The following is a 17,643-nucleotide window of genomic DNA, read 5'->3' as shown; positions in this document are numbered from 1 at the left end:
ACGATTTATTGCTCCGAATTGTCGACGCTTCACTCATATCATTTTTCTGTATTTGTACCCATTTAATTGCCACTGTGCTACATTCACTACTTCTGCCGGTGAGATTTTTATGCGATCTATGCATCAGTTTTATTGGGATGATTCCAGTTTCCAGATCGAGACATCTGAGAAGATATTCCTTGAATTGTGGTGCTGAGGATTTAAGCCGGATTACTTGTTGTATTTGTTTCATTCATGAGAAATCTATCTTACTGCAGCCCTGTAATCACATTTGTGTATGTGCTTATTGTGTTGAGGAATTGTTGGAGACCTACGAGGAACCATTATGTCCGCTGTGTCGCTCCGTCATTACATCATATGTTGATGTCTATATTTAGGTGTAGAATAAACACTGGAATGGGACTGGAACTATTAACACTGGAATGGGACTGGAACTATTCTGTGGGAGGTGGCGACTACTGTTTGGGAAATCAATTAGAGGACTGAAATGTAGTAAATAATACGCAATGCACGAATGTGGCGCGAGTAATGGTTGCGCAGTGATGACGCATTGTCATCATATCAAAAATGTATAGCTTGTGAAATCAGAGATGGTTCCTTTTGATCTCTTCGTTCGTTGTTCATGTTTTGAGTTTGATTTCTAAAGTTCCTAAACTGAATTCCCTGTATCCGTCACCTACCTCAATTTTTGCAGATTTGTCTACTGGTAATGTAAATCTGTATTCATGTTGCGTAATCGATTATAGGCAACGTTTATTGGCGCTGTTGTCTGAATAAACATTTTGGCGAGCGGAAATTAAGGAATCTTGAAATCCGTAAAGAACTGTAGATAATAATGCAATTTGAAAGTATGGATTAAGAGTGCCTGTGTGCGTTGCAAGCAATATCTTACAGTATTCAGAACTGATTACTAGCTTTGTCCATCATTCGACATGGCTGTGATAGAAACTATTTCCATTGTATTTTGTAATATTAAGGAGTTATCGTTTTTGCTTTTGAATTTGTTGCGTAAATTTCATTGGAACAACTCAGGGCTTATTTTTCATATGTTATCATGTCTTTTATTAAATTGGAAAAAAGTGGCATTTGTATGACAAATGTATTGTAAATATAATCCTGATAGATTTTATTTAATATTCCTTTCAACATCAGGCACTTTTCTACTACATCTAAAAAACAATTAAGGAAGCTACCAGAAGGGCTTTACAGCTTTTATGGAATTTGAAATATTGACTAATTTTAATATCGAAATCACATTCGCCATTCCATGCATTGCTTTCTGATAGCTTAGATAATGCGAAGTTCTGTACCTCATCAAAGCTATAGCTTTTTTCGCCTAATTGCATTGCATTCGCTGCTGAGGAGTTCTTTCTTTCTGGAAAAGGTAGATAGCTAAGCAAAAAATGCTGTGGTGTTGAGTGTTAAGAATTTACTTCAGGAAAGATTGAAAATTATAAAAAATGTGGGTTAATAACTATCCAGTACAAGTGTATGGTTCGAAGAATCAAAACATTATGGAAGGGAACAGAATGTTGCAAAAATGCAATACACGTGTTAGCGCAATCTTGAAATAGTGATTTTTCTGGTGTATAGCATTTTGGAAGGTGTTTGGCTGTTGAAATAAACTATATCATTCGAAGTAAATTGATGTGGACTGAGTAGACGGTGAAGTGATTAACAATAAACTAGAACCGAAGAAGCAGTAAAGTAGAAAGAAAACATGAACTTAAGATCAAATTCGCTTAAATCTCTGGGCGCTGCTTACGAATCGCCATTTTGTATTGAGTTTTTATAGCTATAATTCATTGTTGCTGATATCGATTTCGTTAGATTGTTTTGCAGCTTTGTTTCGTTTGAAGATTTAGTATTATTGGAACTAATTAAGCCAAACAGGCGGCGACAAGTTTGCTTCTTACGGAAAGTTGTGGAAGGTGACCTATATGATCTTTTTTCCCAGGCGATTAGGTGTATACAGTCATAGCGAACGACATCTTCAAAAACACTTCTACAAAACATGAAGTTGTCTAATTTGATTATTTCAAAATACTCATATAATTTTTTGCGGATCTTAATAAAGTGGCATTGATCCAGGGTGTTCAGTGTTTTCCGATGATTTCAGTGGATGGGGAAGCAAAGTATATTTACCGGTTAAGCTCATCATTGAATCCGCAGTGCCCACTCTGAAACCGTTGTTTAAAAATTCTCTGCACTATTCGCATGGAATAGGATTTTTCCCAATATTTGGCCCATAGGCTCTTTTTCAAAAACTGAGTTGCCATAATTTCTGTGGTGATAATGATTTTGTTTAACTTTTGTTATTATCTTTTCAGGAGCTTAAAAATAATGAAAGCACTGTCGCTTGTTCGAATAACATTGCACAAATGCCAACTGGTGGATGACGCATTTGAAAGCAAAATGTCTTGTTATTACTGATTTTAGTTAGCACTTTGTACTCTTCATAAATTTGCATTTATCGTTTGACCATGATTCCACTGTTGGTAATTCCATAAGCTGGAAAATACGGAAAAAATTTTTTGGTCGGAGGAATCTTTCAATTGATAAGAAGGGCTTAGATCAAATTTAATTTCGCATGCGATATTTGAGAGGGATAAATGTATAATTAGTTTCTCATTTAGAAATACATTTTCCTCTTTCAGTTAGCTAACACAATCGATGTAAACCATAAGTTATCATATCATATCTGATCTGAAACTTCAAAAGAAGTCAAGTATCAAAGGATTTTTCGATTTATTGAAAGATAAAAAAGAGTTACAAAAAGTAGAAAGCCTTAGTCCTCAATCAAGCAATTTAAAATCAAAACTTGCTGTCTATGATCTTTGCTGAATTTCACTATTTCTGGATCCCCATATTCCGTCATGTTTTTGCTGTACGAATTTCCTCAAAGCAGCTGATCAATTGTGAACTGATTGTATTATGAATCAGGACTGATATTGTCTCCTTCTTAATACTGTTTTAATTTTCCATAACACAATATTTATTCATACTTCTTTTATCACATAAAGGTACCAGCTGAAACCATTGAAAAATTTTGCATATTTTGAATCATTCTTACTTCAAAATAAACAAAGCCTTTCAGTTATAATTCAATCATTTTCAGTTTGTATTCCAAAGTAAGCTGTGGATGAGGTATGGAAAGTTGCACGAAAAGCAAAGATAGGATGAATGAAGAACACGAGTTTAACGAAACTAAAGAAATTGAGAGGTGAAGGACTTTGAACTTTCAATTGCGCCCATCCTCTTTGTACATTTCCCTTTTCTTCCTCGTATTCATTCCCGCTTCCTTTATATTGCACTAGCATTACCTTTATTTTTAACATCGATGTTAATGTTAATTAACAATCTCTCATCTTTAGGTTATACCATGAACTGAGTACACCGAGAAGTCGATCGAGGCTATGCTTCTTGTTGTATTTATTCATCATTCCGTTCTTTATTATTATCGGTGGTGTTACCTTCTCTGTAAGTAATCCCGTCATATATAGTAGCACTTTGCTTATTTCATCAAAAACAATCTAGAAACATTATCAACAGCAACTTCCGGCTCTCAATTTGCTCCAGCAGTTGTCGAAATATAAGCTGTTAGTAGTTTTTGTGGTTTATTTTTAAGTAATGAAGCTGCCAGTAGGAAAAAATTCTTACCACGAAGAAGTAAGGAGTTAGCATTTATTTCAACTGAACCGGAACATTTTAAGTTCTCAGAATTAACTGCATCTCAAGAAGCAGAAAGAGGAAATGCTCAAGTATGCGTAGCAGAAAGAAAAATATTGATGAAAAGCCTAAAAGCATCACTAGAAAATAATTTTTCAACGAATTCGAATACATTGCAAAATCTGACGAATTTGTGGCAATCAATTCAGAATACTGTTATCGAAGTCTGATTATATGCATATTTTTTAATTATCGTTAAAAATTACTGTTTGTTGCAAAACCATTCATCATGTTAATTGAAATGTAATTTCTAAAAACGATATGATACGCTTCGATACAACCAGTTACTTATAAAGATGAAGTTTTATGTATGCTCCCTAAAATGGCTTGGACTTCTCACGAACTTTTTCTTCAGATTTCTTTTTTTTTTAGATTGAAAGCTGCCATCGGAAAAGATTGTTCGAATTGCTGCCAGTAGAAACATTTGTTTTCAGAAATGCTATGTTGTACTCGTTTGGTGTCTATACAACGATCGGTTATGGAAATCTAGTAATTTTTAACAAATCTAAGAGGGAAGGAAGGATGATGAATAAATGTAACAGAAACAAAAAGTTGAATAAGTGACAGTATCCTGTCCATATATGTCACATTGACAGACTGGTGAAAGCCTGTTTGAACAGTATCATTATTGCTGTTATTAGGCATAGGAAATATACATCAGCAAGAAAGTGTTATTTTGGAAAGCTCAAACTTTTTTAATTTTACCATCTTTCACGTTCATTTATAGTGATCAAACAAGTTATTAAGCAACGAGTGCGATTTCATAACTTCAACATGAAATATGTTACCTAAGATTGTATATGGTAGAAGACTTAGATGGTCATCGACATAATTAATGAGTATATCGATTGCTGAAAACTGATAAGATTAGAAATAGGATGTGAAGTCCTTTTGGTGTTGTTATATGATTGCGATAGACTTAAGTGCATTCCCACGAATAATTTTAATTGTCTTTTTAATATTTATGAAATATATTAATTATATTTTCAAACTATATTAAACGTTAGTGGTAAGGACGACTGCTTCTAAATTCATTCAATCTTTATCCAGAAACTGTTAACTATTATTTTGCTAAATTTGAAAAGAATATCAGTAATTTCAGTAGCAAAAACGAGCTAAAATGAATTGACATGTTGAATAATATTAATTATAACTAATTAACACTTATTTGAACTCAGTGACATATTCTTCTTAAACTGGCATATTTCGTGACATACTTCTCCACCCTCATTTCAGTTCCCACGCACTGTACAAGGTCGTATATTGACTGTAGTATATGCTGTTGTTGGTATCCCGTTGAATGTGGCATTTATCTCAGATCTTGGAGAACTGGTATCTCGAACAGTAAAACGTGCTCTACATTGTTTTCAACGACGTATTTTAAATAAGTAATCGGATTTCACATTCTTTTAGTCTATTTGATAGTTGGATTTTTAGAGTTTCTTTTTTAGAGCAACAGAGGATCCTTGTATCGAATGTAAAAAATTCTCATTGATCGTACTGATTGCCTTCTTGTTTACTCCAGTAATCGCTGTTGTCGTCATGGTGATTTTTCGTTTTATACTTTGACACCGTTAAAACATCATTAAATTATTTAAAGTTACACATAAACTTGCGCTTATGACATATTCCACCGTGCAAGTTGATGTTTTCTTATGAATCGGTGGAATGATCGGATTTTTTTAGGAAGCAGAACGTTCACGATATTGGAACTATGTCGATTCTTTGTATTACACGTTCACGACATCTACACTTATTGGATTAGGAGATTTTACCCCACAACCATCCTATGTTCAGTTTTTCGTCTTAATGCCGCTTTTCTTCATCAGTGAAACTCTCTTTGCGCTGGCGTTTGGCTTCCTTACCGTAAGCGTTTGGCTTAAGTTCAGGTTTTTATCGAAAGTTTTTTAGCATCAGGCTGCAACAATTGTTTGTCCTTAGCAATGGTATTGGTTACTGATATTATGTTTTTTTTTTTTTTTTGCCAATATTTCATTTCTTTTTCACGTTTTCATCGAAATTATGTTCCAAAACAAACAACAACATTGTGACTCCACTGCTACTTAAAATCTAGAAATTTTTAAATTTGAGTACTGTTAGTACGTGCTAATGTGTTGCTGATAGCAATATCAGTAATTCTGTAATTGATTGCTACATCCAGGTCGAGATTTATTAACTTATTCTGGTAATGCCATTTTTAAATTCAACGGGTAGCTTAGTGCATAATGCTTGTTGTTATACTGAAATGACAGGGTTAATGTGAACGTGAATGGCCTAACGTGAATGGTTTCAGATACGACACGAATATTATACTGTAAATTGTCTTCAACGTGTATCAGTCCTTATTGATAGTCTTTTTAAACATTTTTCATTTTGATGTCAGTTTTAGCGTAAAAACGCCAAAATTTAAATTGTTAGGATACGAAGCAATAAAATATAAATACACTTGATTGAGTATTTCATACATCTAACCAGTAAAGGAAATATTTCTCGAATAGTTTAAAAAGACTTCATTTAACAGTTCAAATTATACTAAACAATGATTCAGGTATCATCAAATTGCAGCATCTATACCGGTATGAATCAGTGATAGTATATAAGCTAATTAAATGCAAAATTTCGAGATTTCTGTTGCATCGTCGTTTACAGCACATGAAAAGTACACTTCAAGAGGAAAACTTGCGAAGCTCTCAGGAACTTACTAGATTGAGTACTGGTTTAATTCAACAGAAAAGTGTTTAATTAGGCAAATTGCTAAATTCAAAAAATTTGCTTTTTCCATTTAGCTCAATTTAATTTGTCAAAACAACAACTGCTGTATAAAGCATAGTGGATAGGAAATATATATACATATATATAGCAATACAAAGCATGTTGAAGTATTTTCTTCCAATTACTTAATATATTGCATTAATTCAAAAATTTAGAGAATACAGTGAAGAATTTTTTTCTTCTATTTGATTTTCGCGCTTATTTTTGAGCTATTCATGAGGTAAAAGATTGAAATAGAATAGATCATTTAGATTGAATTTTTGTGGATTATTTCTTAGATACGGAAATCGATGGAACAAAAGCTTCTGTATCTGCCGATGCAGGTATCAATGCTGAGATCGCTGAGTTATCCACTCGTGAGATGCTCATCGATGAAAAGATCGACAGAGTTGGCCAAATTTACTTCACTTTATCGAAATTCTAGTGAACATTGGAATTTTCGTTTTGAAAATTCGGTTATGTTCAATAGAATTGAGCGTACCATTATTTCTTTTTGTTCAGGACATACAAATGCTGGAAGCAATGCCGAGCCAAATTGATCTAGGAGTACTGAATGCGCAAATGAAAAGTATAAAAATTAAGTTGTTATATGTTCCGGGATTTCTGGGATTTTTAAGTATTCCCTATTTTTGAGTTTTTTAATAGTGGTACTAAAGGTTGTTTTCGCATTCTGAATTATTACGATTCTAATACAAAGCTTTTAGCTAGAAAATGAAAAAGATTAAGTTAAAAACTTAACACTTTCAATTATCCAACTTTCATAGGTGATGATGAAGAGAAACGGAGATTGAGACATAATGTGAAGAAATGGCTGCATAATAAAGAAGATAAAGATATGAAATAATCTCACATATATTGAATTCAAAAAAAGAAAAATCCCACTGAAATGAATAATTTATTGCATATGCGGACGAACTTTACCAGACAATATTTTTTCTCCTTGTCTGTTTGTTCTTAAGATGTACCACCGAGCAAATTTGAAATTCTTTTTAATAAACATTTCCATATGCAAACTAGCCAAATGATTACAAGGGATATCACGATGTACAACAGCATGGCATTTAGTTAAGTACAATGTGGAGAAATGTCAAGATGCACGAAGAATACAAATCGTCAAGGTCAATAATCTGACCATTCTAATTCGCCTCAACATATACTAGGCCCAATTTCGAGCAGAGTTTAATGGACAATGCGCTATGTATTGCTGTTTGGACGTCATTTTAAGGGACAAGTTTTTTTTTCCGTGATCTTGACTACAGTAATCAGTAGCTAATAATCTGTGACTACAATTGGCATATGCAAAGATGAACATAAATTTTTAAATTAAAAAATTAAAGGGAAGATATGTGATGTGCATGTTAACATTAGCATAATATTATCAAATATAAAGCATTAGGAAGAATATCGTATGGTTGAAAGAGTAGCAAAAGAATCGTAGTAATTAACTTATTCTGATAGAAACAAAAAAGAGTAACATTAGTTTAAGCGACTCTTTAGGACTGATTAAATTTGTAAAAAGATTTAATTAACTTCCAACAAAAATCAAACCTCACATTAACAGTATTGTAATAATAAACTGGAAGTTAATTTGGCCTTTACATGAATATTGAGTAGTGCAATAATTGTTATTTTCAAAAGCTCTTTTTCTACAAAGGTATTTGGACTTCTTCAATATAACTTCAACCGAATTAGTGCTTTTATAATTGGGTCTGATAATTAAGCTAAATGAAGTTAAATCGATCGAAATAGCTCACATAAGCCAAAAAATACAGCAATATTAAGGTAAATTTCATTAAGGTGTACCCGCTCCAACGGAACAAATATCAATGAGCTTATTGGTTAGACATCTTCTGAATATTGTTTTTCCGAAGGTGCTCATAACAAAAGAACAAGTTTCGTGAGCCTAACCATGATGAACTGGACAAATGATCTCAAAAGGATCAAATTGTAGGGAAATGACATTATATTATATACATCGACCGATTGTTTCAGCTTCAAATTAATAAGAAAAAAAAGAGGATATATCAAGATCGCAATTTACATTCCTTTAAGGGATATCGGAACCTGAGTGGTATGCGTTCGCAGGGATCTAACAAGGATATTAACTGTGGTAACCATAAAAGTGCATGAGTCAATCCAATTACATTGACAAGCATCACCGTTTGGAAGAAGACACGTACCAAGTAAGCCGGTATTAATGGCAACGACAACATGGAGAACAAAGTAGAACTACCGGCTTGCAACACTGGCCAACCGACTATCATCAAGGATTCTCGCACCTGAAAGTATGAAAATTTTAAATTGGTTTGTGATACATCTTTCAAAATAATATTGGTTATTCAAATCTATTCTCTCAAAAAAGGATTGTTTAAGAGAAACATCAAAAAAGAAAAAAAACCAACCATACTATTTATTACCTGGACTGTAACTCTATTTTGGGACATAATTTTAAATGAATGATACCTTTTGGTGTGCAGTTTTTTGGGACGACCGATGGTACCTATAGCAAATATGTATGGAGAAGTCAACTGCTAAACCGATGGCCATTACGATGCATCCCATAGAAACCGAATCCAAATCACTACCCCAAAGCGATAAACCACCACAAACGCCCATTGAAATAGATAGCAAACTCCAAGTCATGAAAAACACCGATTGCTGAAATTCATTGCTTATGAGGCCTTGTCTATGAAATTCTCTCAACTTTTTTTTTCTTCAAATCTTCGAATGCCAGACTCTTTGGTAGTCTGAAAATAAGAAGCCCAAAACCGAAGCCAGTGTCGTATATTGCCAAATATCAAATACCACTAGTGAAATTCGTAGCGGTACTTATTTTTCATGCATTTACCTTATCAGGAAGGAAGAAGACGGACAAAATTGCCATAACAGAAATTGCCGATCCAATAGATTGCATGGAAGAAGGTGCTATACTTTTGCGCTGATCGATTAGAAACGGTGAAAAAATGCCAGCCAAAAAGATATCGAAATCAGGGTATTCTGCTATCATTGCACGCCATCGATATAGTTCATTCTGTATATACCATAACTTGACACATTAATTTCATTTTATTTCGTTCTTACTTTTTTTAGTTCTTTACTTGGCGACATCTGAATCAAATGTTTCTGTTAATTATGAAATGATTAGAGAATCATTTAAGAAAACAAATTATGAAATGATTAGAGAATCATTTTCATCGTGCTTTACAACAGTTTAACAGATTCCTAAAAGCTGTCAATCAACAGAACACCCTTGGCTCATAATTATCAACAAGACAGTTATTATAGTTAAACAGTCACTTGTTTCATTTCTTTTTATCAAACTTCTTTATAACTTACGTGTCGTTTGTCCCATGAATCAAGCCCGTAAAAACTGGTTTGAAAAGCAAAAGCTGCGATACACGGCTGTCCATTTGTCACATTGCTCTTCATTTTTACGTAAGCTTAAATTGATGAAATTTTTGCACTTATTTCAAACTTTAATTGGACCAAATTATCACTTTCATAATTAAAACATTAGTTTTCATTGAGTGTAAAACAAATCAATCAATAATGTGATGCAACATATGTGGACATTGTCGCATTGTCTTTTGAGGCCAATGAATGAGAAGTAAGGATGAGATTCTAGTAAGTCAAGAAATGATGAAATGAGTAAAACCCGCATTCTAATAAAAGAAGTGAAAAAAAAAACAAACCTCTGTACTGCTGGCTATCGGACTGATCGAAAAAATCGATCAAATATTTTTTTCGTAAAAGTTTTTGGTATAATTGATATCTGGAAAATCGTTTAAAAATCGCTGATACTCCCAGAGCCAAAAATTGGTGGATACTCGTCCAATGCTGTAAGGCGTATGTTCGAGGCGATAGATCAGTTCGTTCATCCGAGCTCGTGATTGCACGGTACGAAAATCCGGTGGATTCATCACGTGAAAAACGGGCATTACGTTATCCGCCCAAATGTATTTATCTAATGGAAATCATGCATGATTGTCTTTTCACATTAATAATTCTCAATAATACAAATATGAAATAGTGTTCTTCTACAACTGAGGGATAAAGTATTGATAAATACAACGGCGGTTGGGATGGAGTGTAATTGAAGATTTTAAAGACAATATATTATCAACTCTGTTATCGAAATCTTTCTTTTGAAATATTAAAGAGCATTACAGGATCTGGCTGATTGTGTATTTCAGCTTTTTAAATCTGTCATTCAAATTAAGCAATTCTAAAACTTCAATAATGGATTAAATTTGGAAGAAATTCAACTAACCAGCAAGATTAATAAAGGGTTGAATAGGTGAATCGTCGCGAATATACTTCCTAGGACTTATATCAACTGCAATGGATATGCAACCATAAATAGTTAATGAAGCGTAAACGAGGAAGACAATTAAGGAGATAATTCGAACATCTTTACGCAGTATGAAAGGAGCGTATATGTCACCAAACCACCGATGAATATAAGGTTCTGAAGTATAAGCATGGGTTCAGAAATTTTTACAATGATTTCACGACAAATAACTTTCCTTCTAAGTTGGATATTATATTTTACTGCAGCAGATTCGCAGTTTTGTTATTTAATTAAGTGTTTTGTTCAATTCGCAGTCATAACTGCTACAGTTGTTGATCTCAATTCGCTACAACACTGTATTTGTCAACGGATCGTTGAAGTGAAGCGTTGGCTCACGTTGTATATAGTTATTGCTTATTGCACTTTTCTTCGTTCTAAATTTATAGCAGCACGATATCAGTCCACCATCAGCTTCTTTTCGACCGCCGTAGACCATGACGGATGCATAGAATGTGATTTGAAAGAGGTAATCCATCATGATACCAATAGCCGTCAATAGACAAAAATCCGAAACGGCCGGTATCGGACAAAGAAAATAACCAAGTGCTGAACAGTTTTTCAGAATTAATAAACTTCTTTAGTCTGAAACTTTCAATGCTCTGAAACAAAGTGCATAAACTATCCAAGGTATATAATGTGTTGGTTCAGTTTTGTCACCCTTCTTCGGAGTGGAACTATAACTTCCTATGTAAGTGCTAGTAACAATTAGTTCTCCCACATATAAGGAAGTTTTTAGAGGTGATTAATAACAGTTGGAACTATAATGAAAAGATTTGCATTTCTTTTTGAAGTTTGGTTTAAACAGCCTAAAAAATTGAATATCAGATGATGTTTGTTCTTTGTCTTCGTGGTTTACTTCTTACCTAACTTTGTCCTTCACAGTAATGTCATTCGCGTACACCGCGTGAGTACTGATTAGAAAGACTTGATAGTTTTCCCATCAAGTCTAGCCAATCATATAATGAGGCATAGGTCAAAAATTTTCTTTGAAAGAAAAATTGTCTTTAATGGGAAGAAATGCCGAAAATCATGTTTCCTATTTTAATTTCTAGCCGGACACTCTCAGCAGATCATAATTGCTCCATTTATTCCACTGAAAGCAAGAAATTTACCAAAACAACCGAAATCAGTAACTGATGTTACAGTAATGGATAGGCCGGCATCACTCATTGTCAATGCCATGCGTTCCTCAATCGATAAGCGCCGATCTGTAGTACGCCAAGCGCCTAACATCAGGAATGCGTCATCAACACCTTAGTAAAATGCAAACGATTAGTAATTGGAAAAACAAAGGGATAAGTAAAGAAGTTACATAAATGGCTTTCAATTATTACCAATAGCAAGGATTAAAAATGGCATTGTACAGGAAACAGGATTGAAAGGCATCCCGAGACGAAAGAGAAGTCCGAAAGTGCAAATTAATGATAAGATGACCGATATCACTGCCAGATAACCTTCCATCGGTTTTGATCTTGAAAAAATTTTAATAAAACTAGGACAGACATGTGTAGAAATTAATAATAATAATTATGGACTTAGTTACTCATTTAAATAATTTCTACAAAACGGAATTTTAAGAATGTTTCTCTCTCCATTTCAATTCCCTGTCTGCACTCTATTTACCCTTACCCAATATGAGATTAACCGGTAATGACGAGAGCTGACGTTAGTCTCACGTTATGTCCTTCCTATCTTATTTATGAAGTATAAGTTGTATTGGTGGCTGCTTTAAACTTGTTTTGAAAACTTTAATTAAAATGGCATTATCACTATGCAGAAGCATCTTTAATGACTGGCAAAAAATATTTCGGAAATCTTTGTATTTCTTCCTTCGAGGAGAAATCCTTTGGACGAAGAATTTCATCTTCCGGTGTCATGAAGGCTGAATGGAGCACCGGACACAAGGACTCTTAATACTTCTCGGTCCATATTTACCATTCTTGTTCTCGAAGTAAACAAATGAGAATAGATGTGATATCTGAGAAGAAAATATCATTGGCCATATCAGATGGAGATAAAGCAAAAGGGATATGAACTTAGGCAACAGAAGGAATTTAAAATCGACTTGTTCTTTAAAGTTATGCTGCAAGTTCTTGTCGAGTTATAGCCAAAGAAATGATGAATAAAATTGTTACTTGATAATATCTCTGGAATAATTTGAAAGTATGACGAAAAACATCAATTGAAACGAAACAACGGCTGCAAATGGTAGCGCTGTCTCGATAATCAAAAGCAATTCATCGTTCATTGCTTTATCGCTAGAAAATTTCGATCACATTGGGATGGTCAAAAAATAATAAAAGAGGTCTTATTCTTTTATACTAACTTCTATTTTAAAGGACACTCTAGGAGACAAACGCATGAAGCAGAAATTTGTCATCAAAGGGTAATATAGGTGAATGAATAAGTCGTTAATTATAATTAGATGAGATAGCAAACACTGGATGTGGCAGTGGAAGTAAACCAATTTACTGAGTCATATTTAAGTAAAATGAGTGATTGAAAAATTAAACAACAGCTGGTAAATGGTCATTTAAAGAGAAAAAAGCACCTGAAAAGCTTACTTATGTGGAATGAATTTAAGCTTGGATTCATTCTTTTTGGAAAGCCAGAAATTATTCAGTTCATTACGAAATGCTACATAAGCTTTCTCTTTTTCAGGTGAACTCTTGAAATTGATATACCAATGCACTGTGACCACTTTTGCACTACTTATTTCACGTTTTCGACCTGTGACATTTACTCCATAAATCACCTAAAATACATTTAAAGATTTTGGTAGAACTGAAAACTCAAGTAAATATGACGTAAATGATGTACCTGACCAATATCCTTGGGTCGGTTGAACAAATACATAACCGGATACGAAAGTTGCAAATTTGGATTGGAATTAACTTTCCCGTCTCGGAAGAGTATTTCCGCTTGCTTCAACCAAACATTCAATTCATTCGAGCATTTCTGAATTGAGAAAAGAGTAATATTAATATTATATCCCATCCTTCTCTCTAGATCAGCTAAAATTAAAGAAATTCTATATCAGAGATAATAGTGATCAAACAGAACAGAAATATAAAGTTTAGTCATCAATGGATGATAGAAATTTTAAATTTGCATATCCCCGACACTGATCAGAATATCAGCAAAATTTAATGAGTACCCAACTTACTTCTTCTCCATAATGTTTCTGACAGAAATCCTCGAACCGATAGATTTTACCATTGAATTCAGCAGTGGTATTCATAATTTCGGTAGTATAACGATATATTCTGCGTAGAGTGCGTGATTCTAGCAGATTTAGGTTCTCCTCATGTACTGCATAAAAACGGATGACATCGATGCGAACCGGATCTGGAATCTCAGAAGCTGGAATGCTTATATTTCAATCGAAACAAGGAAGCAATGGCAATCTGAGAATAGGTATGTGATTGATACGGAGAGGAAAGAAGGTATTTAACCATTAGATTTCTGTGATTGTAATATGCATTGATAACGAAAAACGAAATGTGGGAAATATTTTTCAACTCTGCGGCTGCATCCTTTTGCAAAATGAAGTAAAAGCAACTGCAAGAAGGAAAATGAATTGTATAATTCGTTAAATTTGTTTGGAAATGCGTGTCATTGTTAATAAGTGATATTTTTCGCAATAATTTTTGGTGAATCTATCAGAAGCTTGAAAATAAATTAATCTTGAAGAAATAACAAACCCTTGAGAATGTCAATTTGTCGTTTAATTCGATTAGTATGTTCCAAAATGCCCAGCGGCATTTTGTTAAAAACTGTTGATCTAAATGACCGGCGGAAGTCTCAATGACCATTATTAAGTTTTCAAAACAAAAGAAACAAAAAGCAAGGAAACTCAATATGAATAAATTAATGATAAGCTGAAGCGTTTTATCGCAAAACAGGTGAAACAGCAGTAAAATAGATTAGTCCATACTTCTGCTTTACTTCTTTGTAGTTGTGATTCAAGAATGTCTCGTGATATCATTTTTTCTTTTTTTTTGAAAAGATTTGAGGACTCGTCTTTTTTTCAACCATCGAAATAATTTCAATGCCTTTTTAAAATCTCATTCCGAAAGTTGCATGAAAAAGTGGAGAAAAAGAATGAAGCGAAATTAAGAAAACCTTTCGAATTCTTGTCGTACTGGAGCATCCAATGGAACAAACAATTTGTAAAGATCCAAATTAATTTGTAAGGCTGGTAATCCTGTCATACCAATTACTGTCAACAACAGTGAACCGATTAGAAAGCGACTCGGACAGCGGCCTACTAGCAAGCCATAATAATAAAAACTTTTGATAAATATATCTTCAAATCGTTTGCTGCAACCTTCTAATTGTTTCATGCCCTGCAATTCCATTACGATGAAGGAATGAGTCATCCAGGACGAATATTTATTATCGTGATAAAAGCGTTGTTCAAAGCAGCAAGTTATGTCTAAATAAGATGAAGTCAACGTTTTCAAACATCACTTTTGCGGAGACAACAAAGTGAAACCTCACCGCCTTCCGTCAAATGATTGTAAGCTGTGTCACCTACAGATATCACTCTGAATTATCTCTGGAGAGACAAAGACAATAAAATAAAGCTTAACTTTTTTGAAAACCAAAATTTGAAAAAAAGAATTTGTATTGAAGAAATAATCAGTTTTGTATCTTCAAATGTTAATAATGACGGTGGTGAAAGAAGTTGTAATGATAGATAATTGTAGTTGTCAGAGATGATGGTAGTAATATGGTGCTGGTTCGCTCCATTGCTCGGTCAATCGGTAATAGTGATTGGATAGAGGGTGGATTGACGATTTAGGATAGAATGCATTGACGACTTTCCTGAGTTGATTTCAAAAATTTTGTCCCTTTAGAATAGTCACACCCTTTCATTTGTCCAAATTGTTGTTCAAAATTTCGTTCCTTAAAGATTGTCATTCTTCTTCTCTTCTACCACTCTTAATTACTTCACCGACGTAATATTTCCGAATCGGACATCCTGTAATTCTTTCATCGATCTTTTTTTTATCATCTTATTAAACTTACAACATTCCACCACGATATTTGTTTGCGAATATACACAGCTGGAGCCAAAGTTATGTCAACTAATCTAACCGGAAAAGGAAGTGACTGATTGCAATAAAAGGCAAAATAGACGTCTAGCTCGTTTTGTGAATCTTTTCGAAAAGATTTCAATCAAAATCATTCATTTATTCTTTTCATTTGTTCTTACTTTAATTCATCATTGTTAATAACATGCCACTAAGGTAAATCAGAATAAATAAAAGGTAATTGAGATGAACACGAACAAACGCTTCAGGATTCTTCAGGTTCTCTTTGTCATGATCCATAAAATCATTCAGATAGTGGTATTGCTGGACGTTGGAATAATCATTTATCATTTATAAAGCATAATATTTCTACATGTAGTAAAATATTTGACGCTTGATTAATTGTGGAGCTGAATTTGAGAGTCATAATTTAAAAGAAAACAATGTGAGGAAATGTATATTGTGGTATCGATATTGTTTAAGAGAAACTGCAGTTTTGAAGGAAACGAACTTTCATTTTGTTAACTATTTTTCATTTTATTAATAACTCTTCTATGTGTTATCATTTCCTACCGAATAATTCCGTTACTGAATTTTTTTTTCCTTGTAACGCTGTAATTTTGTTTAAAATCTTGGAAACAGCTGATATCACTTCACTGATAACGATGTTTTTTCCACGTCTTCCAAAACACGACTATATTTAGCTCACTTTTTGATTGAATAATTTGATACAAAATTTAAAACATAAAATCTAGAAAAAATCTCAAAAAGGTAGGCAGTATCGATGATTGTTAGACTTGTTTATTCTGATTATCACAGTAGCTTAAAACTGTATCAAAGAAAATGAAGTAGGAAATGTTTCGTTATTTCCCTCTATCGAATCCATTAATCTTACCACCCAAATTAACAGCGGGAAGAAAAAGATTCTTGGAAGCATTCATTTCATCATTCATCTGATCGCCATCAAATTCTTAAACAGAAGATCTAATTGTACGACGACAAATTGTATTCTGAAAGATGCTAATTACAGTACGCTAAGTTAAATAAATCTTCCGTATCTTTGGGTTCGATAATATTCCTTACCAAGGAATATTCGAAATTTAAAAAATACCTATACCTTGCCAAGGTTATTAAGATCTTTCCAAAGAAATGGTATTTCGGCAGTTTTTCTTTTCCTTTCTTTTATGATTACAATTCTTAATTTGTAAAGACGTGTAATGAGTTGTATTGTCAACGCTACTGCGACAATGATCACTGCACATGCCAGCATCTGCAGTAATTTAGACGGATAATTACTCCCGTATATAATCGGATACAGTGAAATGTAGACTTGTGTTATTCCCACTGCGTGATCATTAATTGGAAAAAAACAAAAATTTTATTAATTTTTTGTTGACCAATAAGGGCACGAAATTAAAAAATGGAATATTCATTGCCTTATTTCATCATTTTTTGAAATAACTTACTGTTGGATCGATCGGAATGACTGCGACATAAATATCGCTTGGCATCCCTGATACAGTAAACCTTTCTACGCAAAGAGCATCCGTCACAGACGAGTGTTTCACGTATTTAACTGATCGCAACAATGATTAACATTTCATAGGTTTTCATTTTTTATACAAAAGATCAGAAAATGTGGCAAAGTAACAATCGCCACTTCTCAACATTCAGAAAATCTGAAGTTAATATCTGAAATACAGGGAGAGAGAGAGAGAGAGAGAGAGAGAGGAGGAGGAGGAGAGAGAGTAG

The 17,643-nt window shown here is 33.6% G+C and overlaps 2 protein-coding genes across 2 annotated transcripts; one reads left to right on the top strand and one right to left on the bottom strand.

Annotated features, from left to right (window-relative positions):
- Window positions 1–3,149: 3,149 nt before the first annotated feature.
- Window positions 3,150–5,121, top strand: LOAG_06432 (hypothetical protein; the record flags this gene model as incomplete). Its single annotated transcript, XM_020447144.1, has 4 exons — window positions 3,150–3,223; window positions 3,605–3,761; window positions 4,102–4,218; window positions 4,966–5,121. 4 exons carry the CDS (start codon window positions 3,150–3,152, stop codon window positions 5,119–5,121), a joined length of 504 nt encoding a protein of 167 aa, XP_020302594.1.
- A 3,404-nt stretch (window positions 5,122–8,525) lies between these two features.
- On the bottom strand, window positions 8,526–15,198 carry LOAG_06431 (hypothetical protein; the record flags this gene model as incomplete). The annotated part of the gene is made up of 16 exons (XM_003141967.2): window positions 8,526–8,780; window positions 8,965–9,159; window positions 9,350–9,532; window positions 9,838–9,941; window positions 10,194–10,273; window positions 10,303–10,465; window positions 10,772–10,969; window positions 11,189–11,398; window positions 11,965–12,105; window positions 12,187–12,323; window positions 12,988–13,110; window positions 13,417–13,607; window positions 13,673–13,810; window positions 14,019–14,215; window positions 14,557–14,636; window positions 14,978–15,198. The coding sequence occupies 16 exons, from the start codon at window positions 15,196–15,198 to the stop codon at window positions 8,526–8,528; spliced, it is 2,616 nt and encodes an 871-aa protein (XP_003142015.2).
- Window positions 15,199–17,643: the final 2,445 nt, after the last annotated feature.

This window comes from Loa loa (assembly GCF_000183805.2).
Source record: "Loa loa unplaced genomic scaffold supercont3.11, whole genome shotgun sequence".
NCBI lineage: Eukaryota > Metazoa > Nematoda > Chromadorea > Rhabditida > Onchocercidae > Loa > Loa loa.
Note: the sequence above shows the minus strand (reverse complement) of the source record. Positions and strands in the feature narration are given on the sequence as shown.